We start from the raw sequence: 20680 nt of genomic DNA, 5'->3' as shown, positions 1-20680 counted from the left end.
TTAACTAATAATTACAATAGAGAATTTTGGGGGAACTTTTTCATCCAGGAAGTGACGAGAATGTGGAACTCACTGGTAGCTGAGGCAAATGTCATTCATAGATGCAGTTTAGTGAATCTAGAGTCAAACTAGAAGCACAGGCTTTCAAGAAGGTGGTTCACTGGGACAACTGGGGCAATAAATGATGGCAATGCCTGTGATGTCCACATTCTGAGAATAAATGCTATAAAAAATAATCAGCACCCTTTGAGGGTTCATAGAATGCATCAATATTGCCAACCAACGGAAATGTTTGGACCCTCTTGCTCAGTTAGACTAATGCCTCAAACACAATATTGTTAAACCTTTGCGAATTTTTAGCCAAGGCAGTGATTTAACCGGAACAGGTCATTGACTCAATCCAAAGTAATCAGGGACATATTCAATCCCATTACATGGGTCTCACATTTTTTATTCCGTAATTAACCTCCTTGGTGACATCATTAGTGCAGTATTACCAGGAAATCATCTGCTGTATATTACTGGGAAATTCTAACCCCCTATATATTATAACGGATTACAAGATATTGTAATAAATATTAGTCCCATTATTTAAGGAAGGTCGTGACATTAATTTCTCAGAAGCCTAATTGGTAATCAAGAATTAGATTAATTCGGGCAAATATAATTTCTGGCTCGTTATCAAGAATCATCGATTGTTGAACAAAAAGCTTTATTTTTTGAAGTTGATTCTAGATTTCTGTTTTGTTGATAAAACCCAATAAAGTGGATTGACTTAATCGCTGTTGGTTTGCAATCTCCGCTTGCCTGATGTGGTTCTAATAGTGTGCATACACGCCCAGAGTGCACAGCCTCCAAATATGCTGCAAATCACATCTGTTTTCCTTCAGACAGATTTTGCTGAACCCAGATATTTACACAGTGATAACCTTTCAACCCAATGCGTCCATAAAAGGATTGGATTGCATTTTCGCTTCGATAAAAGAAGCAATTCCCCGAAAATAGATTTGGAGCCAAAGGCAGGTCTGCCACAAACCCAGAACACGGTCACATACTAAAATTTGAGTTTCTTTTTAAAGTTCCATGAGCATTTTTCTGTTATAAAAAAAATATTTTTGAGATGTGCAAAGTTTGAAACATGACGTAGACATTCTGCTGTTTGGTTGGTGCTGTATCCGAGGGTTCTGTCCTGCAAATGAATTAATGTTCATAGAAGTTGAACATTTTTATTTTTCATCATGCGTTGAACTTTTTTCGATGTGTTTTCTAAGACGATCAAGGTCGAAGTCAGAACGGAGCGCATCAAGTTTGTCGCAAGCTTTATTCTTGACCATACACACACTAAACATTTATACATCAGCTCTTGACACCGTTTTTTTCCCGATATTAATAGTGATTAATTTTCTGCATTCTTGCTGTCTCAGTCGATATTCATTGAATCTCGTGTTTCGCACCTGTAAGGTCACCGTCAACTGTTCATTAAAACCCGACGTCTTCTCATTATTTGGAGATCTATGGGTCCAACTCTCTGCCAGGCGTTTGACAACCCGGAGATAGTCCCAGAGATTTGAGGATATCCAAGTGAAATATTATGCAATGGAACTCAATATGTAACATTAATAGGATCGCGTTTATTCCCGTAATTTTCGCACGAATTTCTATTGTAAACTATTTTTTTTAAAAAACCATGATAAACCTTTCTTGGCTCAATCATCTTACAATTGGGATTTTTTTTTCTGTGTAGTTGGTCAGTGATGCCCAAAGCCTGGGCGTTCTAAAGTTAAGCAAATCGCAGGAAAGAGGGTAGAAATATAGAACAATTCAAAAATCTTTCCAAGTGTAAATAACTAAACGTTTTGCAGCAGACAAACATGAACTATTGTTTTGGCTGCCATTTCCTCAAAACATATACAAAGACAGATATGTGTGATTTATATAGATAGATATTTATATTCGTTTAAATGTTAGATTTCATAAAATGTGCATAAGGTATAGGAGCGTATCAATGGATACAATAAACTACATCTATTATCTGGCAGTCTGCAACTACTATTCATATTATACATAAAGTATCACCACCATATTCATATTTGTGATTTTGTATGTCTGGAAATTTATATTTGTCTCTAATTTGTAAATATTCCATGAGAATATTCAATGGTGATGGTTTAGCGAATATTTACTTAAGGAAGGTGAATGAAATTGACCAAAAAGATCAAAGTGGGACTGTCACTGGCTGCCTTGGTGCATGGGGAAATCGGAGTTAGATCACATTCAGATTAACAAGCCTCACTCATGCTCCGGTAGAGCTGCTAAGTGTTGCGACAATTGGCATGATATTGAAAAATTTGGAACATTTTCGAACAATGAAACGCTGAACGCGGCCACCAGGACCTATAGCAGTAGAAGTGAAATAACCTCACTGAACGTCTGATAGACGATAAAATACTAGCGGTTTAATTTTTGCCTGGCTTCGCTGGATTATGAGAGAAACACTATTGATTATACATGGGATGATTATTTACCGAATATACACGCGTTCCCGTTCTATTCGGGTGAAAGATTGCCTTCTTAATGAAGGAAAAGTCGAGAATATTGATAGTGTAAATGAACATAATTTAAATGAGCTTTCAAGGACAGAGTTAAAGCTAAGTCCTACCTCCCCCCCCCCCCCCCCCCCCCCACCCCCCATTCGCTGTCCAGAACCCTTAATTTAAAACATAATACATGGTGACAATGTAGTCTAACGTTCCAACGCAAACCACTCGCCTTTTTAAGGAGGTTCTTATATATTTGGGCCACTGTTTAAACCTTTGGTTAATCATTTTTCGTAGGATGGGGACTCTGATGTATGCAGCAAAACTTTATTAAGAAACAGAAAATAATTCAACCTTTAAACTGATGTGAAATTGTTAATTTATGGAAACTCCGGAAGCAATCCGCCCTGTTTATTATAGAGTGCAATAGGTTCCGAATTGAAAATTGAAAACAAATAAAATGTTAGGCCTGTCACTGAGATATCTGCTAAAACGGAGGGAATGCTCTCTGCTTCCAACTGTCCGGATGCATAGAAATTACAGCGCAGAAGGAGGCCATTCGGCCTATCGAGTCTGCACCGACCTACTTAAGCCATCACCCAGCCTATCCCGGTAACGCACTAACCCCTACTAACCTTTTTTGGTCACTAAGGGCAATTTATCATGGCCAATCCACCTAACCTGCACATCTTTGGACTGTGGGAGGAAACCGGAGCACCCGGAGGAAACCCACGCAGACACGGGGAGAACGTGCAGACTCCGCACAGACAGTGACCCAGCAGGGAATCGAACCTGGGACCCTGGCGCTGTGAAGCCACAGTGCTATCCACTTGTACTACCGTGGTGCCCATCAGTGATGAGGAAAAAATTGCACTCCTCATTTCCCCATAATTCATGCTTGTGCTCATCAGAATAGATCTCAGTTCCAGTCAGATTCCCTAATTACAATATTTATAATTGAAGAAGCAAACCTTAAACGTTCCCAAAATAACGAGGAAAAACACATGTTAGAAAGGCGCCACTGGCACTTATTGTCCTCTGGCTCGATCAGGAAATTTGAGAATAAACTAAAATGTTTGAAATGATGGCCTCCATTTCCACCCATCCCATTGTTTCTGTGTTCATTATTTTTGATGTACTCCTAACTACATGTATTCACCTTAAACTCACTGGAGAGAAAGTTCCCTCTGGTTTCCCAATATAAAAATGGTGTAATAACTTGACGTTTAATTTCCTGCTTGGGAAAGGCCTCCTGGGGTGGGGGGTGGGTGAACTTTGTGTGTATTTATATATAAAATATCAAAACTTTACCTCTCGACATGACCACCTGCAAGTTTAGTTTTTTTGGGTAAGTTATTTCCATTTAACACATATTTCAGTGGGAATGTTATAATTATAAAACATACGTTGATACATCATTCCTCTGGCCCTGTAAACGATGATCGGCAGTTCTTTCCCGGGTCATATTGCTGGGTTTGGGTCAGTCTGTAATACATTAAGAAATAATGCGATTCTTTTTTTAAAAGTAAAAATCCACTCGCACCTTGTGATGTTCTCTTGGGCGCAGCATTTCAGTTTGAGTGGAAACATTCATCGACTGTTTTAACAATTCGAAGGACGCGATTAGATTGAAACAAATTCACTAAAGATCACCCGAAGTTGTTTTATTAAACGCCGCTTTTTGGGGCAGGTGCTCGCGTGGGACATCAGGACCCTCTCCATCATAGTGCTGAATTAGACTGTATGATTAGCAGGGATAAGGACTTACAATGGTTTTTTTTCTAAATAAATATACCGAATGCTTCAAAAAATAAGAATAGAATACAACAACTCGTGTTTATATGTGTATTTTGTGTAAAATATGAGTTCCTCCTCACAGTTGAGTATTGGAATATAAAATACAATATGGATGACGGAATGCAATGCACCTGCTGAATATTAGAGTGATAGGTTTCGAGTTATCTTTGTGAGATATGTGAATGCAGGCGAACATAGCATTCGGCCATTTACCGGGATGTGGTAGATGGGACGCATTTATGGAATGCCTGGTTCTGGGTACATGGGGGACTATGGATATTTGGATGGTCTTTCGATCCACCGCCCCTGTAGGGAAAATTCCACCAGAGAGTCTGCGCAGGGGATCCCAATTTTGGCCACCAGCTCTCGGGTTTATCAGTTTCTGCTCCCCCAAGGTCGCATCACCAGCAGGAGGTCTCCCTGGGGATTAGGAGCGGAGATCACCGCATTATATTACTCACAGTTATAAATATTAGTCACTGCGATTAATTTCAAATGACTAATGGATTTTGATTTCTGCAGTACCCTATCAGTTATTGGACATGTGTTTAGTCAAGGTGTACACTCACTCGAAATGTTTCTAATCTAATTAAACTACCCTTCACTATCTGTTTATGTACCAATCAAGATAGAGTCATGTGGAGATCGCCACCTATGTACATGTGGATCTATTTATCAAATTTTCTTTATGTACGCGGGTATATCTCGGATAATCGAGAAATTCCAAACAGGGTAGCCTGTTTATGTGTCTATTTATTTGCTAAGCAACATTTCTAGAAAGTTCTTTGGGCGTTGAGTTTTTGAAGAAATAACAAAATATGATTTTACTGCTGTATCTGTCGCGTTTCATTTCGAGTTCATTGTTGACAGTCTGCTTTGGTCGGGAATCCAATAAGACCTCCTGTTGGAGGCACGTGTATGTTTATGTAAGTGTTTCTATGCAAATAACGGTGGTGGGAGCAATCGGACTCTCTGAGGTGAGAGAGGTTAACTGGATGGCCCTCCTCAGACACTCTGCATCCCTAACATACAGTGCCTGACAACGGATGCAAGGGCTGCAGACAGATTGAAGGATTTAGGTTGCTTATCGACAATATACACATAGATTGGAATTAAAATGAATTAATAGCGGTTCACATAGGGATTGCGGTGTAAAGAATAACTTTCTGCACAAAAACAGGAGCAACTCCATTCGTGGATGTATTTCACGTTACCTCGCAAACAGTGTGATCAGATCTGTGCCAATCCATTTTATTTATGTGCACATGTGCATACACCTCTTCATATCCAGTGTGTTTACATGCAAATATGATCTTAAATGTATATGAATACTAGATATGTATATATACATGATGTAAGGTGGGCGGATACGCGTATGGAGTAGAAACAGCGGCATTGACCAGTTGGGCTGTTTTACATGTTTGTACTTATTGCACAGAGATCGGCCATTCGGCCCAACTGGTCAATGCCGATAGTTGTACTGTACAGAGCCTCTTTCCACCTTGCATTACCTAACCCAATCAACAGATTGTGTGCATATCTGGTTCTCCCTTAAATACCTTTGTACGATTTGCCTCAACTCCTCCTCATTCTCACCACTTTGGGTAAAAATGTTTTAAGATGCTTTTCTTGCATTTCCTATTCAATTTATGACTATCATATATTTATGGTCCCTAATTCTGTCCTCCCCCTCAAGCGGAGATATGTTTTTGTGTTGTAAAAATCTATGTTATTCAATGATTTAGATATACAAAACTTATCTCACATAATACGTTACATATAACTAGAGATGGATAGAAAAATAGATCAATAGACAGACAGACAGACAGACTGATAGATAGATAGATAGATAGATAGATAGATAGATAGATAGATAGGTAGATAGATAGATAGATAGATAGTCTTATTTAATTATTTTGAATCGCACGTTTCTGATCTTTCGACATTGTTGAAGAGAATGAATTTGAACAGTGGTTGAAAAATCATATCAATATTTTAACGAAAGGCTCCCGACATAATATGTTTTAAAAGTATTAGCTGTAATCTTCATCGCAGTTTTAATGTATTTCTCTATTGTGCATTGACCCCAAAAACTGAGCATTAAAGAAATGTTTCTTACATTTTTCAAACAAAATAATCAACTTCGTATAAACGTATTGCTGCGGGTTTTCTATTTGCGTGGGATAATGTCACATAATGGAGGCATAAGACTGAAATTAGGTTATAAGCTACCTCAATTAATGAACGGAAACTCTTAACATTGTTTTAACTTGAATTGTGTTTCTGGGTCTGACCGTTGATGGAGGCGGGGAAGCTCGAATTCACTGCTGTTGTCACATATTTCCGGGAAATTAAAAAAAAACTCTCAGCCCAATTTTAACTTTTAACTAAAACGGGATGGAATTTATTCTGACCAGAATAAATGCGTTATGCCGGTGCTCTTGTTTCTTAGCAGAAAATAGTCATCATTTGTGATAAATAATGCTTAAATTTCAGTTGCTGTATTTTCTGCAGCAATTTCCTTTCCCCTCCTGTTTTTCATAATGTAATGAATAAGAATTTATAGTTGTAATAATACGTTGCTGGAGCAGTTCATTGCTGCTGTGTTATTACCGTTACGTCTTGTTTCATTGATAGATGAGAACTAAGCTTTTGTGACCCCGGTACAAAAAAATAAGCCAAATGAGAACATTCATTAATGCAATAAAGATTCGTCTGAGGCAGACTTTGCTGCGAATATTTCAGCGCCCTGGTGCGGAGTTAAATCAAGTAATGATGGATTTTGATACAACATAGTTGATAATGTTTAAATTATTAAACTGATTACGCCACACATAAAACAACGAAATACTTGGGAATATGGTGAAGAAAGCATTTGCAAACTTCAAAAATTAGCTTCCACCCAGCCCATATTTTTAAAGCACCTGCCTTTGCAACTTCCCAGTCAATCCACTTTTTATCAAATAACCCATCAGTTTGTATAAATGATCAGATTTTTAAAAGGTCACATTTTTATTAGGACGGTCATATCCCGATCTCCATATCCTCAATTTGCGACAGGCGTGGCTACCACCATCCATAAACTACCATTAACTATTCATTTATGCAGTGTAGTTGCGACCTTTGACCTTCCCAAATCTAAATGTGTTGCTCTATGCGCTCTATCTTGACTCTGCCAACTTTTACGAAACAATTCTAACGCTGGTTTGAAAAAGGAGAAATGTTTTTGCTTTAAAACTGCATTGTCCATGGATGACAGGGAGAGAAGAGAGAAGGTACCTTCTAGTCCAAAGTTGACCCTAATCGAGGAGCTACGAACGCTTAATCAACAGTGACCCAGACTGCTGAATTAATTTCGGCGTGAACTCTCCGTGAACCAAAGACTAGTGAAGGAGAGCTGGCTTCTTGTGGTTGGCCCTGGGCAAACCTTTCAGCCTGAGTAAATATTGAACGAGTCCAGCTGATGGCCGAAATGAAATGGTCCTGTCAGGCAAAAGTAAACTTAAAGGGGGGGAGACCCAAAAGGTGCTGAAAATTATACGGCCACTTCCTCATTGTTTTCCATTCAGGTCAATCTCTCCTTCGCCTACCTGCTAAGTAAAGATACACAGAGGTGATCAGTAATTAAAGTGACAAGAGACAAGTGCTGTCAAATGGACCTCCCCACTCTCAATAACACTTTAAAACCTCGCTCTTAACGGAAAAACACAAGGAACAACTGATGGGTAGAAACAATTCTTTTCAACTTTAAAAACTTGCACAGTCCACATTCAAAAGTTTAATTACTGCAGTCTTTTAAGGGGAGGGAAAGCTCGATAAGGCACCGTTCTGATCTGACCTTCTAAATAAACAAGCTGATTTGGAAGCTGCCGAGTGTTTTAATAAGATAGGAGCTGAATCAGATTGCCAACTGTGCTTGGGACAATTCAGAAATCATGTTCCATACGCCGCTGGGACAGTCTCTTTGCCCTGCCTGATCCATTTGGAAACTTCAAACATCAGCTTTTTAATTGCTGTATGATTCCCCAGAGCTGAAGTTGAACATTACGACCGATATATGATGCGTCATTTTCAGTAAAATATTTCACGATAATAGACTGGATAGATGGGGACATATTGCTGAAAAAGATGCTTAAATGATGAAATGGAAATGTGGCTCAGATCGGCTGAACATCAGTGCAGAGGAGCTGAACTCCTGGAAGATTTAAACTTTTGCCGATTGTTGTCTTTGTAAAGTTGGTTAGAAGTTCCCTGTTTGCTTTTCATTAAATACAAGAAGTATTTAATTTTGAAACGCGTGAGGTTGCAGCCAATTCAACACCGGACTTATCAAGGACAAACGCCTGTTAATAGTTCAAAGGGAACCGTCATAAATTTTATGACTGCGGTTTCCTTTACATCAAAAGGTATCACATAGGGAGGACCCCCTCCCCCCCACCCCCCCCCCCCCGCCCCAAATCAAACACACACAAGTGCAATTAACACAAAGTCGTCAGGAGCAGATGGTTGTGCCTTTGCGCCCAGCGCAGAAGTCCCTTTGAAATTTACTTTCTTTTTAACCAACTCCTCTACAGCCATGAAGAACAAGAGACTTCCGAAGCTTGGCTTTTATTTATTTGCAACTCTCTTAGGGTGTTTTGGGGGTGAACAGCAGAGTCATTTATTTGTTTATGTATTTGCCAGAAGGAGTGGGGCAGCGCCAGGGCTATTGCAGCTTTTTGTTGAAGCCGACACTCCGATTTCTTCATTTCACTTAAATGAATTTCAAAGGCAGTTTGGAAAGAAAGTGCGACACGAGAAGTATGTGAATCGCAGCAGAGTTTGTGACTGGAGGAAGGGCTGGAGTTGTGTGTGGCTGGCAATGAAAATAAAATGTTGACCCAGGAGCCACTGTACATAAAAACTGTTAGACAGTCTTTATTGGGTGTTGCAGTCCACGGATTGCTTAGATGTTTACAGTAACAAGTGTACAAAAAAATCCGCACTGTGGAGGAACCGGGTAGTTTGTTAGCGGTTACCCCGAACGACTTCCCGATTTCAGTGGGAAACAGTTTTTGTCTTTTGTCTCCACAACACAAGCCAGCCCAGAAGGATTCCCTGGTTACATCATTGTTCTCCGGCACATATCGTCAGTTGAAATGCATGGGTTTATCGATGAGGCTTTGCACAGTGTGCTGCTTCGGGCGGGGTGAAATCAACATGCTTTTGGAATGAAAATAACTAGTGGAGGAAATTAAGTTTGCACTAAACATCTCTTTCCAAAAGCAAAACCACTTTTCTTTATTCCCAAGAACTGGCTTTCCCAGATCTAGCAGCAGCAATTTCTCCCTTTGCCTTTTTAACTATCATTTGTTCTACTTCCCCAGTGGTCGGTTTGCCCTACATTCAAACTTTAACCCGCATTTAGCTGACTCTAGTCTAACTTCTCTCGAATAAACTCTTCCATAGGCAGCACCGTTGAAAAACTTACCAAGAGATCTTTAAATCGTTTTGTTTTGCTGAAATATGAAATAAAATATTTCAAGGCATTTTAATGAGAGTGCGTGTTATGCTTTTTGTCTGTGAATATTGATTATGTAATTGATATTTCTGCATATCTGCTTGCATGTGTAAATAGCTGTTACAGTGTGTTTGGGATTATGTACGGATGTTTATATGTTGTGCAAATGCTGTAATGTATGCTTGAGTGTAAATGTATATGTATGAACTATACCTTTGATTGGCACTCGATACTTACAACTGAATCATGTGTGTCAGCTTTCAAAGGTCACAGTATATGTTGAATCGGTTTCGTTTGAAATGAAAGAGTCTGGCTTCATCGCATTGCGGTAAATTCGATAGTGGACCCTGGTATCTTCCAGTCACCACACAGTTTGTTCATCTGGTCAGCAAGTATTTAGGGAATTGCTTTACTTTAGATGAAAACATATTCTACATCGAGTTACGTCATCAGAACGAAACAGCGTGCAAATCTACCAAAAGGCTCAGGAAATTTCACCCTTTCCCGATGATTACTTTTAAAGCCTCCGTCCTGTTTTATTGTATTAACTATACTCCACAGTTTACTCAGAATTTGACCAGTCTCCCCATTCTCCCTCTGCTATATAACGTAGATGTACATATAAAACGTTCGAGAGTTCTCCGCCTGTGAATGGTGTCGTCTTCAGGCTGCTTTTGTTGACTTGTTTGTTAATCCCAGAGGCGTTTGGAGGTAAAAAGGTCACTCGTACATCCGGAGTTTGCTCTTGCATTCCTTGCTTAGCCCATACATTTATTTTAAAGACACTGCCGATGAGTGTTTGTTTAATGTCACGAACGATATTCAACCTGCAAGAACTGACTGCTTCGTTTCAGATTCCAGCAATGCCGAGTACCTTGGATTAAATATTTCCTGAAATCACCCATACTTGCAGTCACCGGATGTTTTCTGAACTGTTTGATTCATTTGCATTTGTTAAAGTACTTGCATTTTTTTTCAACAGAAGGGTAATTTCATGTGCTAAAAAACAGGCATTCAGTGATCTTGTGTGTGTTGGTTTACTTCTGGACTGCCAACAGGCAGATTACTGATCATAGAATGGAATATGTCATTATGGCCAAAGTGTAATAACTACAAGGGAGAAAATATAGTTCAAGATCATTGTGTTGTCATTGGATATTATAGTTCGATCATTGGCCCTCCCTAGAAAATGCATCTTACATAAATGGCATTATTTGAAGAAAGATAGCCAAGAGAAATGAAAACAGTCAATAAACAAATTGTATTACAATAAGCAAATCGATTTTTATTGGAATGAGGTAGCTGAACACCAGGGTTGTAATTTGAACGAGGTGAGCATGTTGGAAGGGCTGTTGAGCAGGTTGAGAGATCTAAACTGATAAAACTCAGTAAAACAGCTGAATGACAGCATAATCACCTGAGCCAGAATTACTCCAGCCGCCATGTCCAGAGAAAATGTGCTGCGGTCGGCTTTACAAGCGAAATCGTAAACTCGACTATGAATGGCCACAGCACAGCAGATTTGGCACCTGAGCTGATCCACTCCAAAATCCCTCACATTGATGTCAACCTGCTTCAAGGCTTGAAAGCAATTGAAAAGTCAAACATTTTCTGTACTTTTTTTTTTGGGGGGGGGGGGGGGGGGGGTTCTGGTATTTGGTTCTGTTGTAATAGTTTCTGATTTGGGAACCAACAAACTTCTATAGAAACAATATAAAATGCCAGAAAAGTAAAGAAACGAGATTAGTGTTTGTCTGTTAACATTTAACACACGCCTGCTACATTTCCATTCAGTTTCTTCAAATCTTCATCTCTTTTCTAAATCTAGCATGCATCTTTTTAATCGATAACCCTGTTACAGTATTAGTAGTGCAATCAAAAGTACCACAGATTTCATAAAACACACTTCACACTGCAGAATCACGGTGTGTTTTGTTTTCAATTTCCTGTATATACAAACAATTCAGTTCGAAATCACGTTTCTTAAATACAAAATAGACTGAGATCTTGACCTATGCATAGACATCAAGGCTGTATAAAACCAGACACCCTGTAAAGTTACCAATAACTTAAGGCGGAATGTCAAACGGCAATATGGTGCACAATATTACAATCATCGGTATCAAAATATAGGATGGGATTCTGACATTGTAAACATGGGGAAAGTGCAATGCTGCTTTTTTGGTAATTTCCCTGAGGTTATAACAAGTATAGCGCAATAAAGGAAGGCAAATAACATCAGTAAATTGTAATGAAAGAAATTAAAGTCATATTCTCCTCTTTTAATATAAAATTGTATTATTTCTTTGGAGAGCCTGAGTTAAGAGGTCTGGATATTCTCTGATGTGGATGATCTGGGGGATGTGGATGGAGAGGTAGTTGACGACTTGTCCGATCCGTCCCCGGTTTCCTTTGCAGCGTTAACTGAGAAATGGGGAGCGAATCCCTCCTTTTCTCGCTTCTTCTGTTTCATCCTACGGTTCTGGAACCAGATTTTTACTTGGGTTTCATTCAACTCCAGCGTGGCCGCTATCTCCACTCTCCTGGCGCGGGTTAGGTACTTGTTAAAGTGGAATTCCTTCTCCAGCTCTGTTAACTGCTTGGTGGTGAAATTGGTGCGCATTGTGTTGGGCTGGCCGCCTAACCCAAAATCAGCAATTCTGGCTGCAAAAAAACGAAAAGGAACACACATTAGATCGATCCTACACGAACAAGCACCCCTCCCCCACCCGCCAGCAACTTCAGCACTTAGTGTTCCGGAACTTGATAGAAGCAAGAGATAAAGTACAAGAGGAGGTTTTGAGGCTGGATTTAGCCCATCTCGTTGAACGACATGTCTCTAAAACATAACATGAATCCCTAATTAAGCCATTGCAAATACAACGCGAAATACTTGCTCCTTTCCGTTGATTTTTTTCCAACACACATTGGGTCAACTTGTTTTGTGGAGTTCACTATACCACATCTCAGAAAGAGACGTCTTAAATAATAAATTAGCAACTCGCACACAGGCAAGAAGCTTCAACGAATGGTGTCACGCGGACATAGCCTTGCATGTCGCATTTAAAGCTGTAGTCCCGCTTTCCACAAACACCCGTCTGTCATTTTCAGGTCAGTTTCATAAATTGAGAATCAACCGAACATTTATCTCTTATTTACTCCAATTGATTCCGGGAAGGGGGAGGGGCGTCAGCAAATGGGTGACTGCAGACCCCATTCGAATACTGTAGGTCTTAATTTGCAAAGTTCAAATAGAGGACAACGTATTTTTCATTTACTTTAATCGTTTTTGAAAGCAAATACATGTTAACGTCAGAGTTATTGTACAATTTGGAAGAATTAAATTGTTAAAAGTTGGAAAGTGTTTGCATTGAATTTTCGCCAGTTCCTGGGCTCGGTATGGAAAGGATTAGAGCATGTGTCAGACTAACCTGATTTAGGAGGGTTTCTTTTCACTTTCATCCAGTCAAACGTCTGGCCCGATGAGGATGAATCGGAGGTGCAGGAAGGTTCCTTTTCCCCCTCTTGCGATGGAGACAGATTAGCATAATTCCCATACGCCAAACCGTGTTGCTCTTGGGCGTAGGAATTCTGATACTGACCCGGCCCTGAGAGACCACAATAACCGTCTGAAAGCGGATTGACAGTGGCTGCTATATTGCCAGTGTACCCCGAGGTTTGAAAGTATGCCCCATCCGATTCTTGGTTGAAAAAGTAATGGTGATTGTAACCCGGGTTGCAAGTTTGGGTCGTGTAGTTGTTGGGACCTGAACTGGCGTATGGGTTCCCCAGACTGGAATGATGCGAATAACTGTCTGGCTGGTGCTGATGCTGGAGTGTATTGTGCGCGTTTCCTCCTACTAAGAATCGCCCATCAGCATTGCAATTGTCAATGTTACCTGCACAAGGAGCGAAAGCTGTTATCCCTTGTTCTGAATGGTGGTAACCCTTGGATGAGTAGGCGCTCGTCCCACGGTTACAAATTGCGTACTCTAAGAAGGAGTTCATCCTGGTATTGTCCATCTGCCAGTGATGGACGGTCAACCTGTTCGGGATTCTCCCAGCCCCTGAAACCCCAAGCACTATGTCACCCAGTAAACTTCCTCCATGGCTCGCTGGCAATCAAACGATATCAGTCAAGAAGACATTCACGTGACCCCGAGTCACCAATGGCAAGGGACCTCCTGGTGTTAGTGAACTGTATGAGGTGATCCATCACCGCGGTGACATTTACATCACAAAAGCTTTCAATCAAAGTTATCCGCATCAATCTGATAGCAACACTTAAACGTCAAATCGGTCTTCAATAAAGGGGGGGGCGGGGGGAGAGAAAGTTGGAATTATTCAAGATTGTCTTTAAAGTGTTAAAAAGATTTGGTCAAAGCAAGAACTACAGCTGCCTACAACCTGGGCATGTTATCTTACTGAATCACAGAACAGCTCAAGTAGGTAATTTAACATATATATATTTCAATGTTGTATTTGAATAATACAAATAACAAGGGAAAAAAAGTTACATTATTGTCAATTTGAACAGTTTTTATTTAAAAAGTAAAAGGTGGATAGCAGCTCGCTTAACTTCGTTTTTAAAAGTCTAAACTAGCTGGAAATTAATCAAGCATCAGGACACAAATTCAGAAAACATGTGCTGAGGAGGGGTTATAAACCCATCGGTTTGAAATAAATTGCGATTATATTTTAGCGAATGTTGTATTGGATTAAAAGCTATGAGATGTCCACATGATTTTTGGGAATGTAATGTTCCTCATGGGATGTTTGATAAAAGGGCTCATAACAAATGTAATATAGATGAGTATTACCCTGTTAGAATTGCATGTTGCTTAATTACCGTTTTTTATGTCCCACTTTTGTAATTCGCTGGGATCTTCTATAGAGCCATAAAACCATGGGTTAAATTTAGAAGTGTACTGTAATAAAATATATCCATGCTGTCATTTCTGGTCCTTCAGCGAAACTGTACAGGGAATTCAATGAAATACAAAACATTAAAAATACGATGTCAATCCGATAGAATATTTCCCATAATTTGAGTGTTCAGCCAAAGATAATGTATATTTAAGAGGCTTATAACAACGGTGGGGAAGTGATTGCCTTGCGAAAGTAATACACCCAGTCAATTCATCAATAATATACCACATTCAAGAATATACGTTAAGTGGATCATATGCTTTTGGATTTGAAAATATTTTTGTTCAAAAAAAACTTTGAGATATGTATCTTATACGCCCTAAGCTTTATGATAAAGTTTATGGGTACCTGAAATAGATGCAGTGCTGACAGCATTACAGGAGAAATCAGTCATCTACTTTCTCAGTGGGTGCCATACATTACTTCCCAGCAGCAGTACTAAAGTTTTGACGATTCTACACGATGGAGGAGAGGGGGGAGGGGACGTCATTCACCGGATCATAAATATTTCCTCGTCTAAAGTTTTGAAACGCATCTTACCTAAGTCAGCAAACTCAAGTCAACTAAAAGTGGCAGAATAAGATGACAAAGTGAATGGTGATTATTCATATTTTGGCGGAATTGAAGGCATCTCGAACAATGTCCTTCACAGTCGAGTTTCGTTAGCTGTCAGGAAATGTACTATTATCTCAACATTTAAGCACGTTTAATATGTTTGACATAATAAGATGGTTTTCCCTTTACATTCTGGGTTATCACATATATACACACAGTTTAGTGGTGATTAGCTAGAAGCCCGGGGCCTACAATTATACTAATTTACTCAGTTAACAGAAAAAGATTAATTGTACAGTATGTGATGTGTCACTGTTGCACCTAGACATTCGAGCTGCTCGGCGTCCGCCATCTGTTAGGTTCATGGAGAGCTTATATTTTCTACATAATGATACCTTATCACTGTCACCGAATTCAAGAAACATTATTTTTGCCTTCACTCATTCAGTCGGTGGATCCATATGTCAAAGGCAGCTCTGGCAGCGAGCAATTTAAATGTTTGATGTCAGCTCCATTTTGTTGCTGCTTATTATTGCATTCTTCCCATTGGGGAGAGGGGAGAGAGAGAGAGAGAAAATGAGAGTGAAATAAAGACATAGATGGATACGTTCAGATGCAAACGGAGGAATGCGAAGAAAAAGTAATGAAAAGAGAAAAGGGACTGCAATCGAGAAGGAGAGAGGCGCAGGCGACTAAGCACAGAGAGAGAGAAAGACAAAGATGCACAGGAATATGTGAGATAGAAAGAACGATTAAAAACACTGAAGCGAGAATGAAAGCACGATGGGTGCACGAAATTAGCCAGGATGAGAGACACAAGTTAGTTAAAGGACAGAGCCATCATTGAGTTATATTACATCTAGAGAGAGCCACAGATGTTACTTTAACTGTCAGAATTCCGAAAGAGACCCTCAACACTGAACGATGATCTACAAAAACGAATCTTTGGATTACAATATAACATATAAGTAACTCAGCAAAGTTTTCTGAATGTAATGGCCCAAACATTGCCATTTGCTAGGGTTTCACTGAACGCGTGATTTAACACGTGCTGAGACTGAGCGCCATATATGCTTTGCATCTACCGGCTGCTTTTGGCAGGGTGCCAGATGTAACCAATACTAACCGAAGAGCCGACCTCTGTCGAGTAAAACTTTTGGGTTAGGAAAACCGTACAATGACTATGAAGCGGAATTCCATGCCCGTGTTCCCTTTATTTGAAAATATTTGTTCTATTTCGAGAAAATAGACCGATGTCGGACTACACGCCCATCGTGTAGCCTCGCACCTATCATGAAAGTCACTTAATTAATCAATTGAAAATAACTGTACTGACACAGATTACTTAATAAACCAGCAATTCCCATTTGAGCTGCCTGTAAATGGAAAGAAGGTGGTTGACAGAAATGAATAGTACTTTCAAGCCATTCGGAATTGTTTTATCGATTAGGATAGTTGGAAAGCAGGGATAGTGCATTTGATACCATATTATGCAAGATTAGTTACAAGCATTTAGCTGAAGTGAAATAAAATGAGTTCAGTTTTCACCGGTCCAAGTTCTGATCTTTGAGAAAGGCAGTCAATGTAAAAGGTAACGTGCATTAAAACTAGGCGAATTCTAGCCTAACTGGTCATAACTACAACTTCAGAATCGTTTTCCGCTCTTTAAATTTGAAAGTGCTCCCCTTGGCAAGAATTATTTTCAATTTAGCAGAGACACAAAATTTAGGATTGGGGGATAGTTTTTTAACCAGATGTTGCAAGTTTGATTTGCTCGTACTGCGGCGAGTTACAGACTTACGTCATCCTGAGCAAGACTTTAAACCCCTGTCAACATTTTAATTGCAGTTCTGCAGATGATCGTTGTTGCTGTCGAAGTGTATCTGATATCAGCATCCTTTAACAATATCTCTGTGATTAATTTCACCCCAGTGTCTATCAAAGCTGTTGGATTCAGATTACCGAAGAAGGTTAATATCTATTTTTGAAATAATTAAAAAGTGGGGAATAAATGTACGTTTTACTTTTGTGTCAAAATCGTTACGACATTTTTAGTAAAGTGGAAAGTAATTCCATCCCTTGGCCAGTGTGCGATTAGCATTGTTTCCCTGGTGCAGTCTTAAGGGGGCACTGATGTCTGAGGTGCCACATGAAGCCCATCTGCCCTACTGAATAAGGGGTAAGGCTGCTATGGTTCTAATCACAGAGTAGAGTTAAGCATTGTATTGTAACCCGCCCCCCACTCCTTAGAAAATCTTCTGTACTGTTTTTCCCGAGGCTCCAATCTAACCCAGATGTGAAGCGCCATTGGGTTATCCTGTTAAAATATTTCGAACACAGAAGTGCAATAAATCAGAATATTTTAATGGGAGAGATGCTAAACAAAGGATCAAAGTCCACTTGTACCACAAAATTGAAACTAATACGATAGGTGATGAACAAAGGTGAGATAATTGAAGGAGAATCTACAACTTGATTGCTAAAGGTCAGCAGATTGTAAGAAGCGAAGTACGGGAAAGTTTTGAGGCCCTGGTAAAGAATGGGTTAATGAACCGACGGGATTAAAGATACAGCGAGAAAGGCGAAATGCGGCACAGCTAAATTGATGCCACGTCGAAAATCTGTTGTAAAGCATTATTTTCAAGCAAAAGCTTCCTGCACTTCAGTTGCCATAGCGACGTGTGCTGGCAGTGGTTGTCCATTTTCTTAGGTCTGATGGGATAGCTTATGTGCAAAAAGTATACTTACGGTAATTAGTACTTCCCCCTATATGGGATGAGAGGCGAAGCGGTGTGCAAAATATAAATGATACATTTCAAAAACGAGAAACCATGTGGGTTGTTGCAGGTTATAATGTTTCAGGCACCATCAATGGGCGATTCAATATGGACAGGCTATAGTAGTCCTTCACTCTAGGGTATGATTTGTAGGTTTCTGTGTAAACAACAGGCAGCCTCTTTAAAGCGCTATTCACTATATCCCAAGGCTTTTAAAGGTCTAATTTAGCGACTAGTAATATCCAAATTCAGTACCTGGCATTTGTCATTCTGACTTATGTAAGCGTTTTATTATTGACAGTTAGTGTTTAATTGTTACATTTATTACAGTATTTGTTTCTTAAACAATATTTAAGTTTTAGTTCAGCCATCTGTGTATTGACTTCCGAGTTTTTAAGCCTATCAGAATACATGAAGAAATATGTCTGAACCATTGATTTTAAATTTATGAAATTGATCAGAAATTGACAAGTAGGAGGAGAAAAAAGGGATACACTATGTCTTTAAGGAAGGTCGGATTGAGTGGTCAGTTCCCATTTATTAAGGCTGCTCTGTGGGCGTAGAATTGATTTGTAATTGTCACTGGCATGTTCCCTGGACGTGAAGCAAGTTTTACTGGTCATTATGCTATGTAAAGAGGCGCTCGTTAGAGATTTGTATTGATACCACGTCAAGATTTGCACATGTAAGTTGAAGGAGTTTCTACTCAATTAAACTGTCATGCATTTATATTGGAATAAAGCAGAGTACATAACTCTATGACAAGGTTAAATATTAGAATTTCTCCACCCTCAGACTGCATTAAACACATGAACTGGATTCCTCTATCCAAGGGAGCCAGTTTGCAATCTGTTCTTAGAATCAGCCAATAGGCAATGTAGCTCTATCTCTCTTCCCCCGTTAATGTTTATTTCTGTCTGTCCTCACTATTATGTCTGCCTCTGCGTTTTCTGTATAGTTCTATCTCTGTATAGTTATCTGTATCTATTGTTAACCCTCACATCCCGACATCAAACTTTCTCTCTTACTTTTTACACCCTTCTCAGTGTACTTTTTAAACCGTTTATTCATTTGTCTTCGTTTTGTCTCTCTGAGCTTTCTGTCTGTTGTTGCTATCCCTCGCGATTATTTCATTCAGATAATGAGAAATAAAAGAAACAGCACCAACGCCGTCCACCTCTAGTCATCAAGCAGGAACATCCTCTTGTGCGATTTTTATTTTTCTATTGAATATTGCACTGGAACCCAACAATGAACAAGAGTTATGTGCAGTCTGCTACAAAAAGCTTTGGAAAGGAGGCTCAGTTATTCCAACAGGAACGGTGCCTAAAAGAGGAAGCAAGGAGCAGCAATAAGAAAAAAGATTGACTGAATAGATCAGGGACAAAGAGGAGGGAGTGCGGGGGAGGGGGCGGGGTGAAACGTTAACACATGATCCCATTTTGTAAGTGTTTCAGGGTATCTTAAAATCAGTAGGAAACACAGCTTGAAAATTAAAAATACCATTCAAAAAAAAACACACAAAAAAAAGGCAGAAAAAATGGCGTAGAGTAAGAGAAAATCGTGAGAGTGGTTTGTGTGTTACTCCACACGGCGCCATTTTGAGGCTGGTCAGGCGGATTCTGACATCTGCAGCATTTTCTGTGGAGCATTTCCAAAGGCCCTACTAAATTTCTCCCTTTCTTGGGAAACACCCATGACTAGGCAAATGCGTAATATGATTTATTTTTATGTCACTGCGATTGATTTCTCAAGATGACCCCCCTCATTCATAAAGCAGTATGATGTATGACTTAAAGCAAAAAAAATTACATCTTGTAAATAAACCTCTCTTGGCAGAGCGTGGAGTTGGGGTGGGGGAGGGGGAGGGAGCACAATTGCGAATAAAAAGAATGAACGCATGATCGATGTTGTTAGTTATTTTGTGGCTAGTTGCGGGAGGTTTTTTTCGACTCTCTCACTCTCTCTCCTTGTTGCCTTCATCAAATATTAGCCGCTGCCTCTTTTGCTGTCTCAGCTTTTGTTTTCAATTTGTAAAATTTGAATCTCTGGTTCTCTAGATTTTATATTTTAATTTCCTCGCCATCTTACTCTGTCGATCTATCTCGCCATTCGCTTTATTGCGATACTATTAAATCAGAGAGAACGATGTACTGGCAGCGACTGCACACACTCCCAGAGACCCAGACACTGGTGCAGGAAAGCCAGCGGAATTGGGAGGGCTAGCGACAGGAAAGGCATTCGGCTGTTAAAATACCCGCCAAATCGCTCCTCACTCCTCCCTCCCCCGCCCTCCCATCCCCACAGAACCCAAAATGATGCTTGATATGAAGGCTGATCAACCAGCATTGCGACATTGTGACATGGGGAAAAAAATCTGAAAGAGGAAGGACACACAATGCCAGACATTTAAAACAGCGCATTGCAGCAACTGAACCGGATTACATTTCACGAGTTAGACACACTATCAGATAGTTGTTACATTATTTCGGTCACTAATGGTTAGTGGTAAGCAGCGGATCCATTTGGATGAAGGAATGGCAAAAGAATCACTCTGAACCCGCCGCTTCCCCCTCCCCCACCTT

General features: G+C 39.8%; 1 protein-coding gene and 1 long non-coding RNA gene across 2 annotated transcripts; both read right to left on the bottom strand.

The window, feature by feature from the left end:
* Positions 1–3963: 3963 nt before the first annotated feature.
* Positions 3964–10351, bottom strand: LOC140398042 (uncharacterized). The gene is made up of 3 exons (XR_011937402.1): positions 10072–10351; positions 7614–7927; positions 3964–4022 (listed from the first exon to the last, which is right to left on the bottom strand). It is a non-coding gene; the product is annotated as an uncharacterized lncRNA (long non-coding RNA).
* Positions 10352–11093: 742 nt separating this feature from the next.
* Positions 11094–14075, bottom strand: hoxb1a (homeobox B1a). Its single transcript, XM_072487542.1, has 2 exons — positions 13266–14075; positions 11094–12498 (listed from the first exon to the last, which is right to left on the bottom strand). The coding sequence occupies exons 1-2, from the start codon at positions 13855–13857 to the stop codon at positions 12155–12157; spliced, it is 936 nt and encodes a 311-aa protein (XP_072343643.1). The 5' UTR covers positions 13858–14075; the 3' UTR covers positions 11094–12154.
* Between the last annotated feature and the right edge of the window lie 6605 nt (positions 14076–20680).

Source organism: Scyliorhinus torazame, chromosome 21 (assembly GCF_047496885.1).
Source record: "Scyliorhinus torazame isolate Kashiwa2021f chromosome 21, sScyTor2.1, whole genome shotgun sequence".
Taxonomy (NCBI): Eukaryota; Metazoa; Chordata; class Chondrichthyes; order Carcharhiniformes; family Scyliorhinidae; genus Scyliorhinus; species Scyliorhinus torazame.
Note: the sequence above shows the minus strand (reverse complement) of the source record. Positions and strands in the feature narration are given on the sequence as shown.